General features: G+C 40.8%; 1 protein-coding gene across 2 annotated transcripts in view; it reads left to right on the top strand.

The window, feature by feature from the left end:
• Positions 1–20,974, top strand: part of WDFY2 (WD repeat and FYVE domain containing 2) — an 85,642-nt gene that overhangs the window by 49,090 nt on the left and 15,578 nt on the right. For both annotated transcript variants that reach the window (XM_032099702.1, XM_032099701.1), the window contains exons 2-5: positions 1,757–1,824; positions 6,991–7,064; positions 13,855–13,909; positions 20,383–20,533. In XM_032099702.1, coding sequence (XP_031955593.1) covers positions 1,757–1,824; positions 6,991–7,064; positions 13,855–13,909; positions 20,383–20,533 — 348 coding nt within the window. The remainder of the gene's footprint in view (positions 1–1,756; positions 1,825–6,990; positions 7,065–13,854; positions 13,910–20,382; positions 20,534–20,974) is intronic.

Genomic DNA, 20,974 nt, shown 5'->3' with positions numbered 1-20,974 from the left:
GATGGTGCAGCCTTTAGTTTGAAGGACAGATTCCTAGTTTTGGAATTGCTTTATTATGCATGGCATCTCAATTCAGACTATATTTGTGTATGTAATGCCTTAGATCAATTTATATTATATTATAATAATTAATTAATTATATTTATTATATTTATTATATTTATATTATGTTTATTATATTATGGTTTTGCTCTGAACTTGTACCAACTAAAGAGGGCTGCAATCTGCTTTTTTAATAAAATGAGGTAACGGTAGAAATGATCATATAGTCTTTTCCATAAGCTGTTTTATGTACTACATGTTTTATATACTAGAGCCATTCTTGCTTGTTTCTTTTTCCTTAGTAGTATCAAGCACAAGTTATAGAAACAATGCTTTTTTAGATCCCTCCTGTATCTGCTGTTGCATAGTAACTTTGGTGGAAAAGGCTAAATAGAAGTGGGTGATGGGTCGAAATCTATTGTGCTATGCTAACATGGTGCTGTCTTGGATAACTATGTTTTCTAGAGAAAACATCCAGTGTAAATCAATAAAGAGTGGAATACAGTGTTATATGGAGAATTTTCTAGTTAACGTTGGGTGTCATAAGGATTAGAGGAATAATAAGGCAGGTAACAGGTGGCCGTAATTGAGGTGACAGTGGGCTATGCAGGAACAAGAAAGACGTTAATGCTGCTTTAACTGTTGACACTGTTACTAGACATGTTTTGATGAAATTAACTGATGAACTGAAGTTAAGAGAGAACTTCAATTACAAAGAGGCTTCAGACTGGACCAAAACAAGAAAATGGCAATGAAAGGTGACATAATAAATATTTAATGACCCAGATGGTACATCAGTCCAGATCCTCTGCTCTGGAAATAAGCAACAAATGTCTCAAGTGTCTGAAGGGCATGGATTGAGTAACAGGGATCTGACAGTATGATATGATCATGAGAAAGCAAAAATAATCCTGAGATACATTGGGAAGATCTTCTAGTAGAGAGGAAACTGCTGATGAGTTTGTGGGGAGCACTGTGGGGTGCTAAGTGCCTGTTCAAGGACAACAACTCCAAACTGATGGGGCAGAGGAGACCTGCAAGGCTGCTTGTCACCTTGGTCATCCTTTTCAGAGAACGAGAGTTCGGCTTCTTCATGCTCATGGCTTCTTCTGATAGCACTCTGCATGCACTGAGGAGAGGGAAAGGTCCTGAAGCTGAGGAGCTCATTGTTGGCACAAATGGACGTAATCTCAGTAATTAGCAACTGAAAATCTCAGAAGCTCCTTCTTTTTCTTAGAGGTTTTCCTGAAGCAGAACAATGAAACAACAGGCAGCAGGTGGGCCAAGGCTTACCCTGAGAGCAGGGGGAAGGCTTCTGCAGAGACTGGAAGTGCTGATACAGGAATGCTCTACTGGGCTACCTGTGGTGTCCCAAATCCTCATGTGAAGTGTTGAATGAGCAGTCATGTTCAAGTCTTTGTAAAGGCAAAGGACAGCCATAGCTGTTCCCAAATACTGTTGAGATATGTTCAGCCAAGGTGTTGAATACTACATGGAACCAAGGAGTGGTCTACTCTCATCACCTTACAGGGGTTGAACTGAGGTAGATGTATCAGGCTGGTGTAGGAGTTCACAGGTTTATTTTCCCTCTTAGCAAAATAATTTAATTTTGAAGAACATCTAGTACATTCATCATGACCACTTTGCTTTTGTTCAGTCATGGTTATTTTTTTAATTCTTCCTCACATGTATGTTGTGGTTCTTTCTTTTACAGAACAGTTCGTGTCTGGCTGAAGAGAGACAGTGGGCAGTACTGGCCCAGCATATACCATGCAATGCCATGTAAGTATAAGGAGATGTTCAATATCTACTGTGGATTTGCAAAATGGCTTTTCTGGTTTTGATGAAGCTTCATGCTTATGACCATTTGCAAGCTTACATCTTTGTTTCAGATGTTATTCTTGAACAATCCTCTTGGTATTGGTGAAGCTTTACCAAGTTACATGCTAATGCTTCTGAGAGGCATCAGAGATTACAGCAGTAAAAGGATACAGACATGTTAGTAAGGGATGAGCATTTAATGCAAACATAGATGTTAAAATGTGGGAGCTCAATATGTATTCTTGTATTCTGCCTCTAATGGAGTCCATAAAGCTTTGTAAATCTCCTGCATAAATCACTCTGCCCTTCCTACTCTATGTGCTCAGTACATTAGAGTGCAATGGTAAATGGTTTTATTTGGTAAGAACTTAATATTCCATGGCAGCTAATATGATAGAGAGGATACCAGACAGGGAGGGCAGCTCTTCCAGTTTAGAAGCAGAATCATTTTACCTCTGCAATTAAATGTGGAAAACCAAATTTCCCTGATGCATCCCTCCATTATGTCTCCTCTCCCAAAGAGAGTGTTCATTCTTTGAGAAACTGCAGATCAATGTTCATTTTTCCAAGAGAGAGTTGAAGAAATGACAGCCCTTGCTGTTTGCTGTAACCCCTGTATTGAGTGCAGGAATATAACTTTGTAGGTCGTCAAAGGCAAGCATATACTAATGCTCTTCAGTCAGCTTCAATCAGATGTGCTAGGTTAGCCTGTCTTTGGGAATCTTGTAAAGCTGACCTTAAATCCAGATTGGGGAACACATTTCAGGTCTCCTGGAGGTATTCATACTGTCTGGAGAAAGAATTATTTTAAGCTAAGATAGGTAGATTTGGAAGAGACATCTGTCCCATGATATGTAAAACATTTAATCAGTGCAAGTTTTAGTACAAGAACATCAGTTTAGGACCCTAGGGCAGCCATGGTGTTTGCCTGCTTTAAGAAAACAATTATTTGGTAGAGAGGAGGACCACTCATCTTCCTTTGGTGATGGACTAGCTCATAAGAACGTGTCAGTCCCCAAAGGTACTTTCTGCTCAAGATTTTGCACAAGAAGTTATTGTGAGCTAGCTAATGATGTGGCAGTATGTGGAGCTCTGTCATGATCACTAGCAGTGGCCTGAGTTCCCTTAACCTGTCCTAAGAGGTTTGCTTTCCCCAGCCAAACTGTTATGAAATGGCTTTTCTAGCTATTTGGCATTGATACTTCTCTTTTACCATGTGGTGTTTTTGCATAAATTTGCATTTTTGAATCTCATTAGGTTCTTCTCTGGTCTTAGCAAAGCTGTGTTATTGCCAGTAATAACAGCTTCAGTGGAAATGATGGAGTAGATCCAGTTCCACTGAAGGGGGTCTGTTTCAAAGCTCCTTCATAAATTTGAACACTTGACAGTACTCCTTCGCTTCGAAGGCTGGTAAGCTTTTGAGGCATGAGATACTAAAATTATACTGTGTTATTCAACAATTTAAAGAATGATCAGGTATAATTAACAACTGAAGCAATGACATTACATGTAATTAATGAATTACATTATCAGCCATGCCTTTAAGCTTGGAAATCATAGAAAGGGCTCTGAGTCAGAATCTGTACAAGTCTGTGCTTAACTGGAAATGATGGTTTTGTCTGTTTCTGTGTTGATCACCATTCTGATGGTGCTCTGCTTTAGGTTCATACTGGGTTTTGTTGTTTAAAGAGCAATGACTGCTGAGAGGTTCTCTATGTAAAAACATAGTAGGCACAATGGTGCCTTTGTGCTGCTTAGCAAACTGTGAGTGGCAGTCCTACCTATAGATACCCCATTAACATGACTTGTGACTTTAAATGTGGTGATGTGTGACCCAATCTATTTTATGATGTGATATCAGGTAGCCTTAATAACTGAGTTTGCAGCCTATGTCCTCTGGGAAATGAGAAGGATGAGGAGTTGGGTTGATTCAGTGATGTACTTTGGTCAAGTTCTGCACCCAAACAGGGTTATCAGTGCATTCTGAATGTGAAAATCATTAAATATCTGGAAAAAAGGTCAAGATTATAAATCTTTTCTGAGTTTAGAGGTAGGATTTCCCCTAATCGGGGAAGTTTTACATCCTGCTTATGGGTGATTCTATGGTCAGAAGATTCTGGACAACACAGTGGCCACATTTTTGATCATCATCTCTAGCCCATGAAAATGGAAAGAGCTGTAGCTGAAACCTTGCTAATACATTTCCTTCACACCAGTGTTGTCTCAACAGCTGATTAGAACAGACCTCTGTGAATGTGTAACCTTGGTTAGATGTGTGCTCTTGATTACAGGTGTGACCATGGTTAGATTTGTCACTTTGGGCACAGAATTAATTAAAAAAACAACTTATCAGACACAAATTTATGAAAGGTAAAGAAATTGTGGTCAAGAGTCAAGTAAACTTTTCCAATTAAAAAAACCATCAAAACTAAGACACAAAAAGACCCAAATGCAACCAAAACCCCTATTACAGGTGTAGAATGGAGTAAAGGATTTATTGTACTGGGGAGCAGTGGAGTATCCAGTCTTTGGTGCAGATAATACACTGCTTGTGTTATGATGGTTTTCATAACTAGCGCTTTGCTTTGAACAGGAGGGTAAAAAAACTGCAAAGCAAAACATGCTCCTTTGGTCTTGAACTGTGTCACATGTAGGCACTTCAAAGTGGGGGGGGTCCCTGAAACTGCAGGTACAAAGTCTGTATTTCTCTTCTGATTCTCTCAGCCTCTAATAAAAGTAACACACTCTTGAGAGCATGAAGTATGTAATTGGGTTTTTTTCTCCACATTTCATTTTCTAAAGGCAAAAATCAGTGTGTATTTGCCCTGTATTTAAGACAAAGACTGCAGCCAGACTTATGCATCAGGAATATCCTGCTTGTCCTCTATAGTAGTTCAGATCAATCTTTTTCCAGTCTGAAATCCAAATTATAGCTAGGTACTGAAGTAGAGAGCCTTCAGAGTGCTGTTATTTTTCCTGGATATGTTTTTAAAAGGGTCTTAAATATCTTAGAATCTTAAGGTTTCAGGTTTTTGTTTTGTTTTATTTTTCCTTTTTTTTTTTTCTTCCCCTCTTTTTAATGAGCCTAAGTGCTTAAGTACCTGAATATTGTTTTAATTTTACCAGAGTAAGCTGCTACAGTGTTGTTACAACTGGCACCACTGACTACATCAGTGTAGCTGGTATGGACATAGTTTTAGTGCTGACATAATGATTTTTCTAAGTGCACATGTTACTGAAGAGTTCCCTTGGGAAAATGATTATAGCAAAATAAGTATCTTTACACTGCTATGATTGTGTACACACAGGTCTGGAATTCAGAAGTTACTTCTTTTGTATTTTTCTGATATTGACACAATATCAGATTGTGTCAAGCAATTGCTTGCATCATTTGCTTCAGGAGTGTTTGGGAAAAGCATACTTCAAATAGTTAATTTAACTGAGACTTTTTCTCTGTGAGCTGCTCATTGCCTTCAGAGATACTGGTAGCTCTTTCAATGTATGCACAGTGTCCAGCATTTAAAAGCTGCTGTGTAGAATATGCCTGTTCTGGCATTAAGTGCCTTTAAAATTCTTTGATGTTTATTCTGCTTAGAACTGGGGGGGAGGTTCTGTCCATTTGTTTCTACAGCTCTTATTCTGCTGCAGGCATAGAAGTCTCAATATAATAGTAATGCACCACCTTTGAAAGGGATGATTCCAGTTTGCCTTTTCTAAGGGAAAGGTACAGGAAGGAGCAATTTTGTCACTGTTACTAGGCCTGATTTAATTGTTTCCTTTCTGTCAGTTTCCTTGAACAGAAGCCTTTTCTTTACTTCAATTCAGTCAACCCTGCCAGGAAAGAAATAAACTGAGGTGCCTGCCTCGATGTGGATCTGATGGGCTTTCTGTTTATGGTTACTTGTCCTTCAGGAAACATTTCAGGAGGGAGTCAGTACTGAAGGTGGAACAAGTTTTATTAAACAGTCAATATTGACTCTTCTCTTCTTCTTCATATACCTTTGCTGCCAACTAAACTATCAAGGAAGATTTGCTAAGGTATGGGCTGTTTAGTCCTAAGTGAGACATTACTCAAATTGAGAATGTACTGGATTACAGTACTGCAAAAGAGAGGACTCCAAGCTTGTTAGTAACACAAACGTGTGACCAATCACAAAGGAGAGTAGAAACCAAGAGGGGGGAAAAAGCTGAACTAAAAGTGTATCTGACTGTACTCTATATTTATCATAAGAATATGGTTTATAAAGCACTCTTACTGTTATCCTAGCTGCAGTTGGCAATTGATCCTGAAAAATAATTCCTGAAGGTTTCTGTTGGGACAGCAGGATTCCCAGCTGCATGCTGCTGTGTTGGGCAGTAAAAACAATTCCTGCTTTCTGAATGTAATTTCACAATTTTTCAATTAAACCAAGCATAGCTCTTGAATTCTTGCAAGGAAATCTGGTTTTAGCCTTGATACAAACCCTGCCAGATCCTTGAGGGAGCATACTGTGACCGTCTTGTGTGCAATTTAAGGATAAATCCTGATGTTTATTAGAGTAATGTCAATGTAATCAAGCAATGGGTAGTTTTAGATACAAAGTTTTATTTCAGTCATAGTATGTGATACTGTCATAGTGCTGCCTGTGATGAAATTGGAGTAGGGGGCAGTTAAACTCAGTCCTTAATATTAGCTGATATGTTGATTCCTACTGGGGAATTTTCTTACTGTAGGTACAGGATGCAAGCCTCTGACATAATGTAGTGTTTTATTTTATTGTCAGCACAGTTCAGGCAAATGTAAAAAAACTAAATTATTCAGCTAAGTAATCTCTGACTTACACTGAAATGTCAGGTGCCTCTTATATCAAAGCAGCACTATTGCTCTTATATGAAAAGTCTGTTTATATATAACTAGTAAGAAACATAATGAAGGAACTGGAGGAAGAAATATCTATTGTTCCATGTCCTAATAGGATAGGGTTGAATGAATTGCAAGAACAGTTTTATTTTAATTCTTGTCTATTGGAAAGCTCAAAATGCTGCACAGCATCACAAAGCATGTTAGCTAGTTTTAGGCTTTCCAGAACTTCAAGAAAACGAGAATCGCAGTTTTGTTAACTTCATCAACATGTTCATTTTTTTCAGCTCCATGTTCATGCATGTCTTTTAACCCGGAAACCAGAAGGCTGTCCATAGGTCTAGACAATGGTACAATCTCAGTAAGTACATCCAAAGATTTCTAGTTGAAATGGTTCCTTTTTGAGAAGTATGTGTGTGATGATGTGTTGAGAATATTTTTGCTAGTGTTTGGGAGACAGACTTTTTAATGCTAGTGGAACTGAATCTGTAGTGTAGAAAATGTTAGATGATTAAAAATTTTATTCCAGCTGCCACAAAGAGATTGAGTGGGGTTTACAGTATTTATTAGGCAAGTCAACAAACTGTCTTAATTTGCATATTTCTTAAAAAACAACACAGAGAAACAGCTGTTGTTTTATTAAATTTAAGTGACTTGTTAATTACATGATACCAAAGTTTTCTGAAAGCAGCAATTAAGAGGAGGAAAAATCATCTTCTTAGAGGCAGAAGGTGGATTTCTGCTCCATATCTATCTGCTTTTCCACACTTCAGAGTTCACATTTTGTTTTCCTCTCCCTTCAGAGGAGTTGCTTCTAATTGGCAGTGAAGTTGCTGAGAGATTTGGTTCATTAACATCTGAGGTAGATGTGTGGAAAGGAAGTAGGATATTAAAAGAAGAGTGTGTCTGTTAGATCTGTGACAGAGGGTAGCAGATGACCTTATTAATTGGATTTTTCTTGTGGGGTGATGAATAAAAAGCTGTATCACTTTGGAAGAGTGGAAGAGTCATGTGTCAGAGGTATTTTTCACCTATGCTTCATCAATAGATTCCTCTTCCAGTTAAAGATCATTTTACCTCACTTCAAATTTTGCTGCTGTTGTCTCTGCCTTATGGGCCTTATAACTGAATGAGTGTTTTCAGGCTGGCATAAGGGCAGCTGTCTGCACTAAAGCCAGTATGGTGTTTGGGAAAGGGGGTGTGACCCTTTTAGCTGTTGCCTGTAAGCTCCATTAAAGATGTGAAGGTTTTGACCTATAAAGCTATTAATGGCTAGTAGCAGAGATTTTTTTTGTGTGCCTGTAGGAGATTTTTCCTTTTGTATCTACGAGATGGGACAGATTCCAGAGAATTCTCTGCACCTCTGAAATTCTCTCCTTCCCACTCTGAAGTAGCTGAAATTTGCCGGTTCTACTAGGCACTTTTGTTTTCACTGTTTTCATTGGGCCTTTGAGGAATGTGAAGGCAACTGTAAATAAGGTATTTAAATACTCTGGCATGATGGGAGATGTGTCTTTGTCTTGGGGGCATTTTATTTTGAAGAGTCAGAGGATGCTTCAGAGTAAATGGGGTCAAATGTTTTCCATTCTGAAGCTAAAAAGGTAAATGAGATATGCAGGTGATAAATCTACATATGACTTCGGGTATTTATAGGTATATATTGCCACTTCTAAGGCAGATTCTATTTGTTCCTAAGCTGGGTTTTTCGTTTCCCAGTCTTCTGGATACAAGTATATAGTAAGGGGGAAGTGCTTGTCTGTGTTACTTGATTTAGTCCTCTGTAGCTGCAAGCATTTGTGTGGTGGAGGGAAATGCACGCCACAAACTTGTACAAAGGATGACATGTTTTTGTCTGTAGCAAACCTAATACTTACTTGTAAGAGAAGCCACTACTGTAATGTGCTGCAAGAAGCGGTGGAAGTGGGAATGGAAGAGCAACAGGAGCCCCATTTTCAAATCCCAGCAATACTGGGGTGTAGAGAACATCCCCAAGTACTTGAACGTGAGTTACAACCACCCTCTAGAGGACAGGATAAAATTTCGTTCCTGGACCCAGCTATGATGATTAGTTTAGCACAGGAATACATAAGCAGGGCACATTGGCCACAAAATAACAGAATTTAATCAGCAAGGTGACCTTAGTACCCTTATTTTAATTTCCTCAAAGGGAAAGTACAGGCAATTTGCTTGAGCAGCTTGAAATATTTGGGAATTAGTCAGCTGCTCCACATTAGCACTTCTGTAATGCCCAGCACACTTGTGTATGCTGGGTGCAGGGCTAAAAAAAACCCAAACAAAAAACCAACCAAACCAATAAAACCCTGAAAATTATTCTGCACCTTCACTTCGGGTAAAAAGAAAGGATTCCTGCTAAGGGCTGTGAGCTGATAGTCATGATTTTTTTTTTGCAGTGCAAGGAAGTACTTTCAGGTGTAAATGGAGATAAGAAAATGCCTTTTTTTAATTCTATGTGAATTTTTTTTAAGTTGTTTGGATTTTGGTTATAAGTGTGGCACCTCAGGAATGTGTATGCTGCATTATGAGAAGGATGGGCAGCAACACTCCTGGCACAGAAAGAAGTTCCAGCAAAGCCACCTGAGGTGAGCTTGTATGGCCACCTCTCTTTGTGAAACAAGGCGATAACTTTTGCTTCTACAGAGAGGAAGAGATTGTTTTTAACCTTTTGTCACTTCTCAACATGAGGGCTGCACAAACATCTGTGCAGCACCATTATCTTGGATAAGCATCTTGCTTGAAGAGTGGTGGCACCTAATGTAAAAAAAAAAGTTTGTGATCTGCTTTTTTTACACTTTGCAGACCTTTTTTTGAAAAGAGATGGCATCCTAGGGACTGCTTGAGGTCCCTTTTGGAAGCCAGAAGACCTTACCCTGGACATTAATTCCTTGCTCTGAAGTGGAGAAAAATGCTCTGGGTGCAAGACTCTCAAGATACTACAGGAAGCAGAAGAAAGGTCTTCCACTTGCAATAAACAGGAGACATCCACTGCCAAGATGAGTCTCCACCTCATTTCGCCATGTGAAAACTCATTGCCTAGATAAAGTTAATCATTAGGTTCTGCAGCCAGTAGAGGAGAGATGCCTTTGGATGTGCCCATGTTACTTTTCCTAGAAACCGTTATGAAATGGCATAAATTTCTCTCTTCATTTCTGGGGAGATTGAAATGAGCGATTTAGTTTTTAGGTAGCTGAAGTTGAATTAAATTGATCTTTTTTTTGCTGACCATGCCTATGTCTGTATGAAGCTGTTACATTAAGCAGAGCCATGAGGACAACAGGGCCCCAGAATAACCCCTTCAGAATTCTCCCTTGGGGATGGTACTTACTAAGATAAATTCATCTTCCACCTCATCTGATCTTAGTGCTGTCTACAGGTTTGACCATAAACAGTACTTTGAATTCCTGGGACTGAGACAGGCTCTACCTGCTGATGTACAACCTTCCCTTCTGCTTTTATGGGGAGTTTAGTATTTTTTCCCCTCAAGAAATGAAATGAAATTATATAATAAATAAAGTGAAAATGCTGTCATTATTTATGACATTTTTTTCGCCCTGACAGATATAGATGTAATGTCTGACAGAAGATTTAAGAGTTTTCATTCTCTTCCATTTCTGAAGCATGTTTGTAGTTCTCTGGAAGACCTGAGAGCGCAGTCGGTCACTTGTGTTAACAGGATAAAGTCAAGCCTATAAGGAGATTTGTAGTGTGTTGTTAAAATGGCATCATCTATCAAAGAACAGACTGTAAATTCCGCGGGGTGGGAACTAGGCTGTGAATGGGTAATGCGTAACTAATACATAAAAATTATTAACTCAGAAATTGATTCAGTTGCTTAAGGAGAGTTCTCCATTTTGTGATACAGCCATTGACATATACCTGAAGCTCTGGGAAGGCATGGATCTTCCTTAGTTCCTGGACCATGTCACCCAGACCCATGGCCAAGGATTCTGAATTATTTGAACAAGATGCTGATACTATTTCTAGGATGAGGTTTTAGAGAAGTCTTTTGCTCAAGAGAAGTTCCAGGTGGGTGTATGTGTTTCAGTGTGAGGGAGGTGTGCTACACAAAGAAATAGTTGCAAGTCTTTGTACGTCAGTGGACATCTAGATTTTGACAGTCTTCAAGAATTCTCCTTTGTGCCTTGTGAAGACTTTCATGGTACCAAGTCACTGTTGTAATAATAAGCTTACCTGAAATAGGCAAGACTGAGCATTAACATTTTAAGTATGATAAAAAAGGTAGTAAAGTAGCTCCAAAACCTCTGAAGGATAAAGAGTGATCTTGCCAGAAGAGTTGTTTTTAATCCCTACAAGGAGGCTGTTTGGTTTTGTCATCTTGAGTGCTCTGATATGTCCCAGTCCTTCCTGTGCAAAAGGGCTCAGAGAGGACTCAGAAATCTTCCTCTGTTCTGTTAACAAGCACTGACTGAGCTGTGTAGGTGACGCCAGCTTTTCCAGCTCATTAAGGAGAGCAAGAAACTGCCTAATGTGAATCGAGTGTCAGCAGCTCTGAGAGGAGCAAAACATCTACGTAGGCAAGGACAAAAAGCCAGCTTCTGCTGGAACAATGTTAAAGAGATGTAGTCGGTGTTTTTGTAGAGCAGATGACACAATGTATGTGCAATAGGGCATGAATTTCTTGAGCAAGGTGCCCTGTGCTAACATACCTGTCTAGTGACGCAACTAACGCATTCGGCCTGAAGAGGGAGAGGGCAATAAGTGCAATGGAAGAACATCTGAGAGTGTAAAGGGGAGCGGGGAGACCTGCAGAAAGATTAGAAAATGCATCACAAATTATCAGCTACTTTCAAAGAAGAAAATTATATGCAAGAAGTCTTCAGGAAGAAAATTATATCCAATATCCAGGTTATCTGAAACTGTGTTTATCTTGTAATATATTTGTTTTTATTTTGGATGGAGCAGAGTATTGATAGTACGTAGCTGTGGTTTGTATTAAAGCATACAGTGGTAATCAATATTTGGATACATCTTACAAACTGCACGTTTGATTTATTGTATTATAATGGAGAGATTCAAAAGCCTTTTCAGTCTTCCACTGAAACTGTGGGACTCTTTGGGTCTCAGAACAGAATGACCGCATGAAATTTGTTAAGAGAAAAATGCAAATAGAAGTGAGAATGCAATCCTCTCTCTACATCCCACCTGAAGTCACCAGCATCTGTGTGCCACTGCAGTCAAAGACAAGGACAGCCAAATTGGTGGGAAAGGCAGACATATCTTCCCATCATGTGTTGCAGCAATTAAAGCAATTTCTCTTTGGGTAACAACAGCAGAAAGCATTCTAGCAAAGGGTCCTGCTTCAATAGGCTTTGTAGTAAAGCATTTCATGTGGTGATTTAGTATTCTTCAGACAGTGGTTGATGAAAACAGGTTCCCCTCTAGGTAGCTGGAAAGCTATAGCAGATTTTTAACTTTCTGTGGTTTGTAGAGTTAAGGTGACCCTGATATAGAAATCCAGCTGACTTAACTTATTTCTTACTGCTGTTTAAGTAACACCCCCACTGTAGTCCTTAGCTGCCAGGGAAACCTAATGGGAGGTGGTGCAGATTAAGGAAAGGAAGATGAAGTAGAGCAATTTAAGAGAACATATTTATTACAAATTTATGAACAGAAACCTAGAGAGAGCAGAATACATAGCTGCCTCACAGTTGTTTTTCTGGAAGCTGGGATATGTAGATGTTCCACAGATGAGTACTGTAACCTCTCCACAAGCAGAAGATATGATGTGTTTGGGTAATTATGGTGCTGAAGGCCAGGCAGATTACCTGCAGTGACCCAGCAGAAAATGCAGGGTGACTTCTTTTTTAATTGTGGTTTGGAAACTGGGGGGAAATACTGGCTTGTTGGGGGTTAGAATGTCTTTTGCTCTTTTGCATTAAACATTGGTTTGCCTTAAACATAGTCTGTAGGCCCCTGAAGTCCAGTCTTCTCCAGTGCTTTTGGCATGTGCGCAAGAACATTTCACAATTGTATGTTTATCAAATTCGCTTATCTTGCATTTGTAATGTTTATTTTAGTTTTCCATCCTATTTCAGGTTAAATGAGTTAGGTTTTACTTCTTCTGTCCTCTAGGCAGATTAGCACAGGGAGTTTCTGTGTAGTTTGCTATAAATTATTAATATGATGTGTTTTTACACTCCTTCATTTTTTACTTTGTGTTTCTTTGAGTATGTGATGTATGCACATAGATACCTGACAGCTCTGTGAAAGCTAATTCATGTGATGCGGCCGCAGAGCCTAACCTTTGCTTGGGTGTTTCCTCCAGAGAGATGTTGCAGGAGTTTGCTTGTGGCCATTCTGATTCCCCAGTTTTGAGCAACTCTCCTCTTCAAAACAATATGCAGGAACACCTGGGTGGTCAGTCAGTTTAACCACCTGGGATTTTTCCAGGAACTGAGGCTGCCATGCAGACCCTTAGCTGCCATTCTCATCATTTCGTCATGCAAAAGCCATACTGGAAATTGAACAGCAGCACGAAGGCAGCAGAGCCTGTCCCATAGGTGTGCTCTTGCCTGGACACAGAAAAGTTTGGGTTTCTGTTTGCCTGAAGCACTGAGAGGCTGTTTAACAGAAACCTGAAATGCATTCCATTCCCATCACGTATTTTTGGTACCTAGCCTGGACTGAGTAACTGGGAGGGTCTCGTACATATTTATATTGAGTTTTCTGAGTGTTCAGGTTGGGGTGTAGTGTATGCACACACATGGATACGTGTGTATACACAAATGTACACGTGTGCACACATAGCTGTGCACACATGTGGGTTTCTGCCCAGGCGGTCCTGAGCAGCAGGTGTTTGCCAGGTCTCAGGTTCCTCATTTTGTGGCACCTCAGCTCACAGCTAGTCATTTCTGTCAGCTTTTTTGACTTCTTTTTTAATGGTTCCTCTTATATCCATTCCATTCAGAAGTACTCATAATATTGTTTCTTAGGCAGCTTTAAAAAGTGAAAAAATTTAGGTTTTTAGGTACTCAAAGTTATTAAAAGTATAGATAGGGCTGTGATTGTGAAGAAGGGAGAGCTTACTTAGGTAAAGTATTCAAATATAAACAGTCTCAAACACTTTACATCTCTAAGCCATGTTTCTTTTGATTTTTCTTTCCCTCCCTCAGGAATTCATTTTATCAGAAGATTACAACAAGATGACACTAGTGAAAAGTTACCAGGGTAAGAACCACGATATGTGTTAATTGGCTTGTATTGTCATTAATTTTTGTTTATATTCTCTTAAGGAGTGTGAGTGGAAAAGTTTCCCTTGCAATGATAGACTTTTTTTTTTTTAACTAATATAAATGCTGGTTTATCAATAGATCTATAATGTGCTTTGTTTTAAAAGAGCTGTTTCATGTTCTGTTTCTCCTTTTAATTGTTCCTTTGGAATATCACAGTAGACAGCAATCTGTCCACATTCGGGCAATAGGAGTTTTAGTTTTCAGTCTTCAGTAATCCAGTGTATCTACTGAAACAACTTAGGAAACTAACCCATCTTTTAAGGCTGAAACTTTTGGGGTTAGTTTGGTTATATTTCAGTAACTGTCGGTTCCAATAACCACAAGATTGTCAGTGAATATCTCCCCTAGGAAAAGGTCAAGAAATGCTAGCCCATACCTTTTCTAATTAGAGTCTGGGCATCACTAATGTGATGTTTTCAGAAACCTAGCTATTTATCCTTTTCAGACCTCTAAAGGACACTGTTTTGGACAGGTATTCTTATAAAAGTAACAAATACATGTGACAATTTATTGTTATAGGGGCTTTTTTGCTGTTAGACTAAGAGGTGGTATGATATTATATAGTATCATATTATATACTAAGCATTATGTTTCTGTACAGAAGCCTCTGACATGTTAGCTTGAGATTTCTCACATACAGTTTAAAATATGTATTTATATATATATTTTGAGTTTTATACCTTGAAAGATTGAGAGGGTAATTTAAATCTCTAAATGGAGGCTCTGGAGATCACTTTGTAACATTTAAATTTTAAGGTATGAAGAGAATCTTCATTTTTGCAGAGCATGGCTAACGTGAGTGTTTCACTTCAGCTGTTTCATGAATGTCTGGTGTGTTGTAAAATTAAGCTAGAATGCCTGCATTTTTTCTTAGCTTGTAAAAATGGAATAAAAAATATCCAATGATGATAATATATATATATATATCTGAATCTTAAATAAGATTGCTGAAGTCTGACTGTACAGGTGTTAAGTATCCAAATTTGTGATTGTTCTGCAGTCACCAAAGTTTAATGCAGCCAAGTTTCATATTTAAATATTGGGGCACTAAAGAGGGTGAGCTGAGGTCTTTTCTTCTGTATATGCAGAACAACATATGCATGAGAACAACTTTCTTGATGAGTTCTTCAGGGAAAATGCTGAAAATTTTGGAAGAGTGGAATGGATTTCTTGGCAGTATTTCAGAAAAGCCAGTTGACTGTGACAGCCCACTGAAGGTCTGGGGAAAAACTCTCATAAAATTAAAAAAGAAAAGAAAAAAAGGAAAATGAAAGCTGTTCTCATGGCCTGCAATGTGCCAGATGTGCTGCAAACATTAGAGGAGGCCTTAGGATAGGAAGATGCCATGGAGAACCTCCATGGGTTGTCCTGGGGGGAAACCCAAGAGCTCAGATTCCCCAAATATTAGAGAGCAAAGGATTCTAATGAGTGTTCACTAACATCAATGGAGAGGTGGTGCAACTGACCACACTCCTAACTAGTCACCTTCTTCCTAGACTACCTGTCTCACCATGGGAAGGTTTTTCATAGGATCATAGAATGTATTGTGTTGAAAGGGGCCGTGAAGATCATTAACTTCCAACCTCCCTGCCCTGGGCAGGGACACCTTCCACTAGACCGGGTTTTCAAAGCCCCATCCAACCTGGCCTTGAACACTTCCAGAAATGGGGCATCCACAGCTTCTCTGGACAGCTTGTGCCAGTGTCTCACTGCACACACCTGCACAGTTGCAGTGAACAGTTTTCTGACAGTGCAAGGCTGGAAAAAGAAAAAAAGAAAACCAAAGAGATTTCCCACTGTTTTCAGGGCACCAATGACCTGGGGCTGCCTGCTGCTCCACAGCACAGTGCCTCCCACCACCCCCTCCAAAGAGACATCCTCCTGGATTCTCCATTCTTCACACCAGGTGTTGGTGAAGGAATGTAGCACCCCCTCTGCCTGGTGCCTGGGCTTGGCTGGACCCATGCTGGAGGTCTGGAGTGCTGGGGAAACATTGCAAAAGTGAGGTGCTCTGTGAGCTGCTGTCAGTCACAGGGTCCTGTGGTTCCATCAGTCCACACAGTGTTAGGCACTTTCATGCTCCTCTTGCTACATTTGCCTCCAAGCAGAGCACTGGATCTGGGCTTAGTGGTGGCCTCACAGGGTCCGAAGTCCAACTGGGACACAGCAAGGAAGAAAGAGCTGTGCTTTCACCATGTTTTCTGGGAGAATATGCAGGGAAGGGCATTGTAGTCTCTTGGGTAGGTATATCATAATCCAACAGAGATGAATCTTCCTCGGATGGTCCAGTAGGACTCCCTCCACAGTCTCATCCCTGCAGTGCACCTTCCTCACAGTGGCCATACTGAGTTTTGGGGTTGGCATAAGGATCTTGGTAAAACCCTGGGCAAGGAAAAATATAATAATAATAATAATAATAATAATATATGTAATTATATAATATAATTATATTATATAATATAAAAATATAATTTAAAAGGAAGAGGTGGGTTTGTTGGGTATGGTGGCCTTCTAGCGGTTCATTTGTTAAAAGTCTTGCTTTTAAAAGGTTGTGCTTAAAGTTTTCAAGTAAGACCTTTATGTTCTTCTAAAGTATTTTAGGGGGAGTAAATAATTTTATTTAGCCTACTAAGGGGCTTTAGCTGAGTCATGCTGGCTGGTTTTGTGTGTGCTAGCTTCGTAAATGGTCAGCAGTGCTCTTGCCCACTGGTGGGCTATTGATCATTTCCCACAACAAGGTATTACAAATAGCTGAGGCTGCTGTAGTGATTAAAGAACATTAATTGTGCCTTGAAAGGCCATGAATATGTTGGTCAAATGATCTTCTGAGGACAGAGAATGACAGCACGTGGATAGGCTGTGCTGTGGTCTTGGTAGGGGTGTGCTGCCAGGTCTGGTGGTGTATGGAGCCTGGCATTGGCAGTGTACATGGCTGGAGGTGCTCTGTGGAGGTTTTGCTGCAACACTGTGTCTGGAGTTGTGGAATCTTATTTCTTGAAAGGGATCTGAAAACAGAGATGGGGGATGTGACACAGGATTAGTCAGGACTCTGGGGTGGGTCTTGTGGCATTGGCCTCCTGTGGGCACTGACTCATTCCCTTGCATAAGGAGGAGTAGTGCAACATTTGGACAGTGCCATTTGGGACACTCTGGGTAATTAATTTTCATATCACCATCCCCTCTTCTTCAGTCTTACCACCAGCTGATGGTGTAGACAACCTCTGCTCTCTCCCTGGGCAGTTCCTCCCACATTCCTGCAAGAAACCCTCCCCTCCCCTCAGCAGCCTTGGCTTTCAGCCCCCTGCAGCCCAGTCCAGCCATATGGCTGTTGCTGCTTCCCATTCTGCATGGCCTTCTCCACACCCTGCTTCTTGTACCTGGACCATCTTGCTGTGCTCCCTCGGGATGAGATAACAGCTCCTGGTTTTGAGTTTTGTTTTATTTATTTATTTATTTATTTGACACATGCTTTTTCTGCCTAGCCAGATTTGTAGACCTGCTTCTGCCCCATGCTTTGTGCAGCCTGCCTTTTTCAAGGGTGTCAACCTGGCCCACTGCTTTCAGGCCAGCTCACGTCATGCCCTTACTTCTGCTTTCCCTTAAGCACAGCCTCTTCACTTGTGCTTTTCTTGCTCATGCTAAGCTTTTTTTTCTTCCTGGCAATTTCTACCTCTGTTTTGGTGTTTGCTGATACTTTTTACTGTTGTGACCCCTCAGCACAGCTTCTTGCCCAGCACTGTGTGGCCGTGCACTGGCCGTGCTTCTTGGATCTTTGCCTTTACACACAGGACTGACCCTCCATTTCCTGTGCTGACATCTTGCTGTGCACCTCCTGGCTGCAGCTTCTTTTCTCTGGGCACAGCCTTTCCATCCTCTCTCCAGCCTGCTCTTTGCACAGTGCTCGTTGCTGCTTTCCCATAGAGCAGAGCAGCCACCCTGCTCCCTCCCGTCCTCCAGCTGCACATGGACCTGTGCCCTTCTCCTCTCTGCTGCTTCTCTCCCTTCTGTACAGCATGATCTTTCCCCACAAATGGCTCCCTTCTCATTCTGGCTTACACAGATCTGCTCTTGCCGGGTGCTTGTTGAGAGTTTTCCTGTGCTGAGACCACAATCACACTCCCTCCCCCCATCTCCATCCTGCTGCTGTTGCAAATGAGCAGCTTTGGAATTGTTTGCTCCACGTTTTTTCTGCATACAAATGGTGATCAAATCTTCAGTAGATGAAGAACCAGCTTTTTGTTTGAGGCTTCAAGATGCTGAACCTGTGTTAATCCTAAGGCCCAGACCACTTCCTTGCTCTGCTATCAGCTTCCAATCTTCTGATATTTTGCTTCTTTAAGCCTTACATGAGTCAAATTCCCTCTTAACGGCAGGTGACTTTCTATTTGCATTTGTTTTCTCTTTGCTTCTTTACTTAGATGATCTACACTGTATACTTTCACTTGTTTCAGATATTTCTGCCTCAGTGTGTGTGTGGTGGCACCAGGTAATATGTGCAGGTGGACAGCAGAGTGCTGAATTGAAAGCTCTTTTTGGGGAGAGAGGATAAGCAAAGCTGTCATGTACACCCCATCCTCCTCTTGGCAAGTACCCTTTTTTAATGTCTACTCCTTACTTGCCAGAAAGAGCTGCCTCAGCATCCACAGGCACTACTTCTACCAAAATTTACAAGCCCTGTCTTTTAGAAGTTTTAGGAGGTAGAAGACAATTTAGGAAAGTTGGGTCGTGCCAGCTATCCTCAAACCAGCTGAAACCATAAGAAGCTGTCACTAGCAGCAGCATTTGTCATGTGCTGAGAAAACATTCCTGGATAGGCCTTGAGCAGTCTGATCTCAGCCAGCTTTACACGTCCTGTGGAAGGGCGTGGGTGTGTCTGTGGCCTCGATGGTTCACACAAGCTCCTGGGACATGTATGTGAGCCCATGAGATGCTTGTGGCAGCAGTTGTGTCACTCTAAGTGCAGCACTCCACCAGGTAGTGGAGATGTTCCCAGAGAGACCAATGGACTGGTAAAGATAAGCATGAGCCAGCCAGGGGGTGACTGAATTTCTTCCCAGAAAGAGAGAGCAAGGGTGGAGAGGAAATGGGATCTACTTGAAAGAGCTCAAGTGACTCCTGGATGGTCCCCGTCCTTTTATCTGGAATGTAAAAGTGTGTGGAAATGACAGCCAAAATCTGAGCTCTTCTATGGGCAAGAGTGAAAGCATCTGAGCACAGTTCACACCTGACACTGTAAACTGGTTTAGCTACCAGTCACAGTTATGGCAAGTTGTGTCAGTACATCTATTGACTTTTCTGCTCAGGGAATCTCAGTCTGAAAAAGTGGATCAGGGCCGGTGTTGGCTCTTGGAAGCCTCCTCTTCTCTCCTGCACGTAATTCCCCCTTGTAGAGTTTGAACACAGCTCTCATCTGTGCTGTACATTTGTATGGGGCAGACAGCAATTTTCCCATACTGTTCTGAGGAGTTTCTCTGCATTTCAGATGGACCTTGGGGGTGGTGTTTAAGCTTCTAAACATATTCAATCTTTTTTTTTGTGTCAGTTTTTACACAAACAAATAAAAGCAGTCTGTTTTATGTGACACATGTTGCTGGGTCTTAGAACTGTAATAAAGCAGTAGGGTGGTAGATTGAGGAGTGTGGCATTCACCATTAAGTTACAACTGGGAATAGTTCTGTATGTCTTTCCAGCCACTTGTTTTATTAGAATATCAGCTCAATCAGCACTTCATGACCAAGCCCACTGGTCATTCATACAAAAAAATGTCTGTACAAGCATGTGTTCCCTTGTTTTAATGAAAAGCTTTTGATGGCTTTATTTTGGTAACAGTAGAAATTTATTCCTTCAGCTGTTTTATTCATCTACCACAGCTGTGATATTTTTCTTTTTTTTTAAATTTTATTCCAGTAACCTTTTAATGCTGAAACTTCCCTTTGGTGCAGCGTTGTGCCTGTGCTGTAACTCATCATTCTCCTGGGGTACCGCACCCCTTATCCACCAAAACGTCACAGTGAGAGGAGCAGCAGTGTAGGCATCTTCACTGCTATCAAAACCAACAGCTCAAAAGAGGTTTAAATGGAACCCCAAGTCCATTCCACAGTGGCAGCTTTGTTAGTGATAATACAATGATGGAGGGAAGACTTGTGCTGCTGTAGAAGATAAATTACTGCAATAGGCATGGAAGGAATTAAGTCTTGCTTCCACTCTTTCTCATGCAAACGCTGAACATGCAGAGCAGGGACCTTAGAAGCTTCCATGGAAGCTGATGTCAACAGCATTATTAAACACCAGCTGCTTCTGTAGGGAAGCACAAGTGGAGGAGTTGGGTGCAGTTGGTATTTGCAATGGTTGTCTGCCCCCATGTTCTTCTCTGCAACGTGCTTACATGTCTGTCTGCTTAACTTTCAGCTCATCAAAGCAGGGTCATCATGATTCTGTTTGTTCTGGAGATGGAGTGGGTGTTGAGCACCGGACAAGACAAACACTTCACATGGCACTGTTCAGAGAGTGGCCAGCGGCTGGGGGGGTACCGCACCAGCGCAGGCGCCTGCGGCCTGCAGTATCCTTTGCTGAGCTCTCAGTTTTATTTCTGTTCTTTGGCACTCAAACAGCCTTTTTCGTTTATTTGTCTAGTTGTCCTCCAAATTTTGTGCCCTGTATGGATTCAGTACTTTGTGAGAGAAACTGTTATTTAAAGCCAATTTAAAAACCTGTCAGTTCTCCTTGCTTTGTCTCCTTAATGTGTAGTGGCATATTTAGGTCTAAGCATTTTTGAGCACCACAATGGGCAATCTGCAACCTATTGTGGTCTGCTATTGTAATAAATATGGATAGGGCCTTCATTTAAACATGCAGTGCATGCTTTCTTCAGAGAATTAATGGTAGCAAAAGTAGGTTAGTGATCAGGTCAGAGTGCCTGTGTGTAAGCATGGTAAAAATTAAATTACTTTAATATAAAATAATAAGCACTTGTCCTTCACTCTGGAACTGCTCACTGTGT

This window comes from Corvus moneduloides, chromosome 2 (genome assembly GCF_009650955.1).
Source record: "Corvus moneduloides isolate bCorMon1 chromosome 2, bCorMon1.pri, whole genome shotgun sequence".
Classification (NCBI taxonomy): domain Eukaryota; kingdom Metazoa; phylum Chordata; class Aves; order Passeriformes; family Corvidae; genus Corvus; species Corvus moneduloides.
The sequence above is the reverse complement of the archived record's forward strand: the minus strand, read 5'-3'. Positions and strand labels throughout refer to the sequence as shown.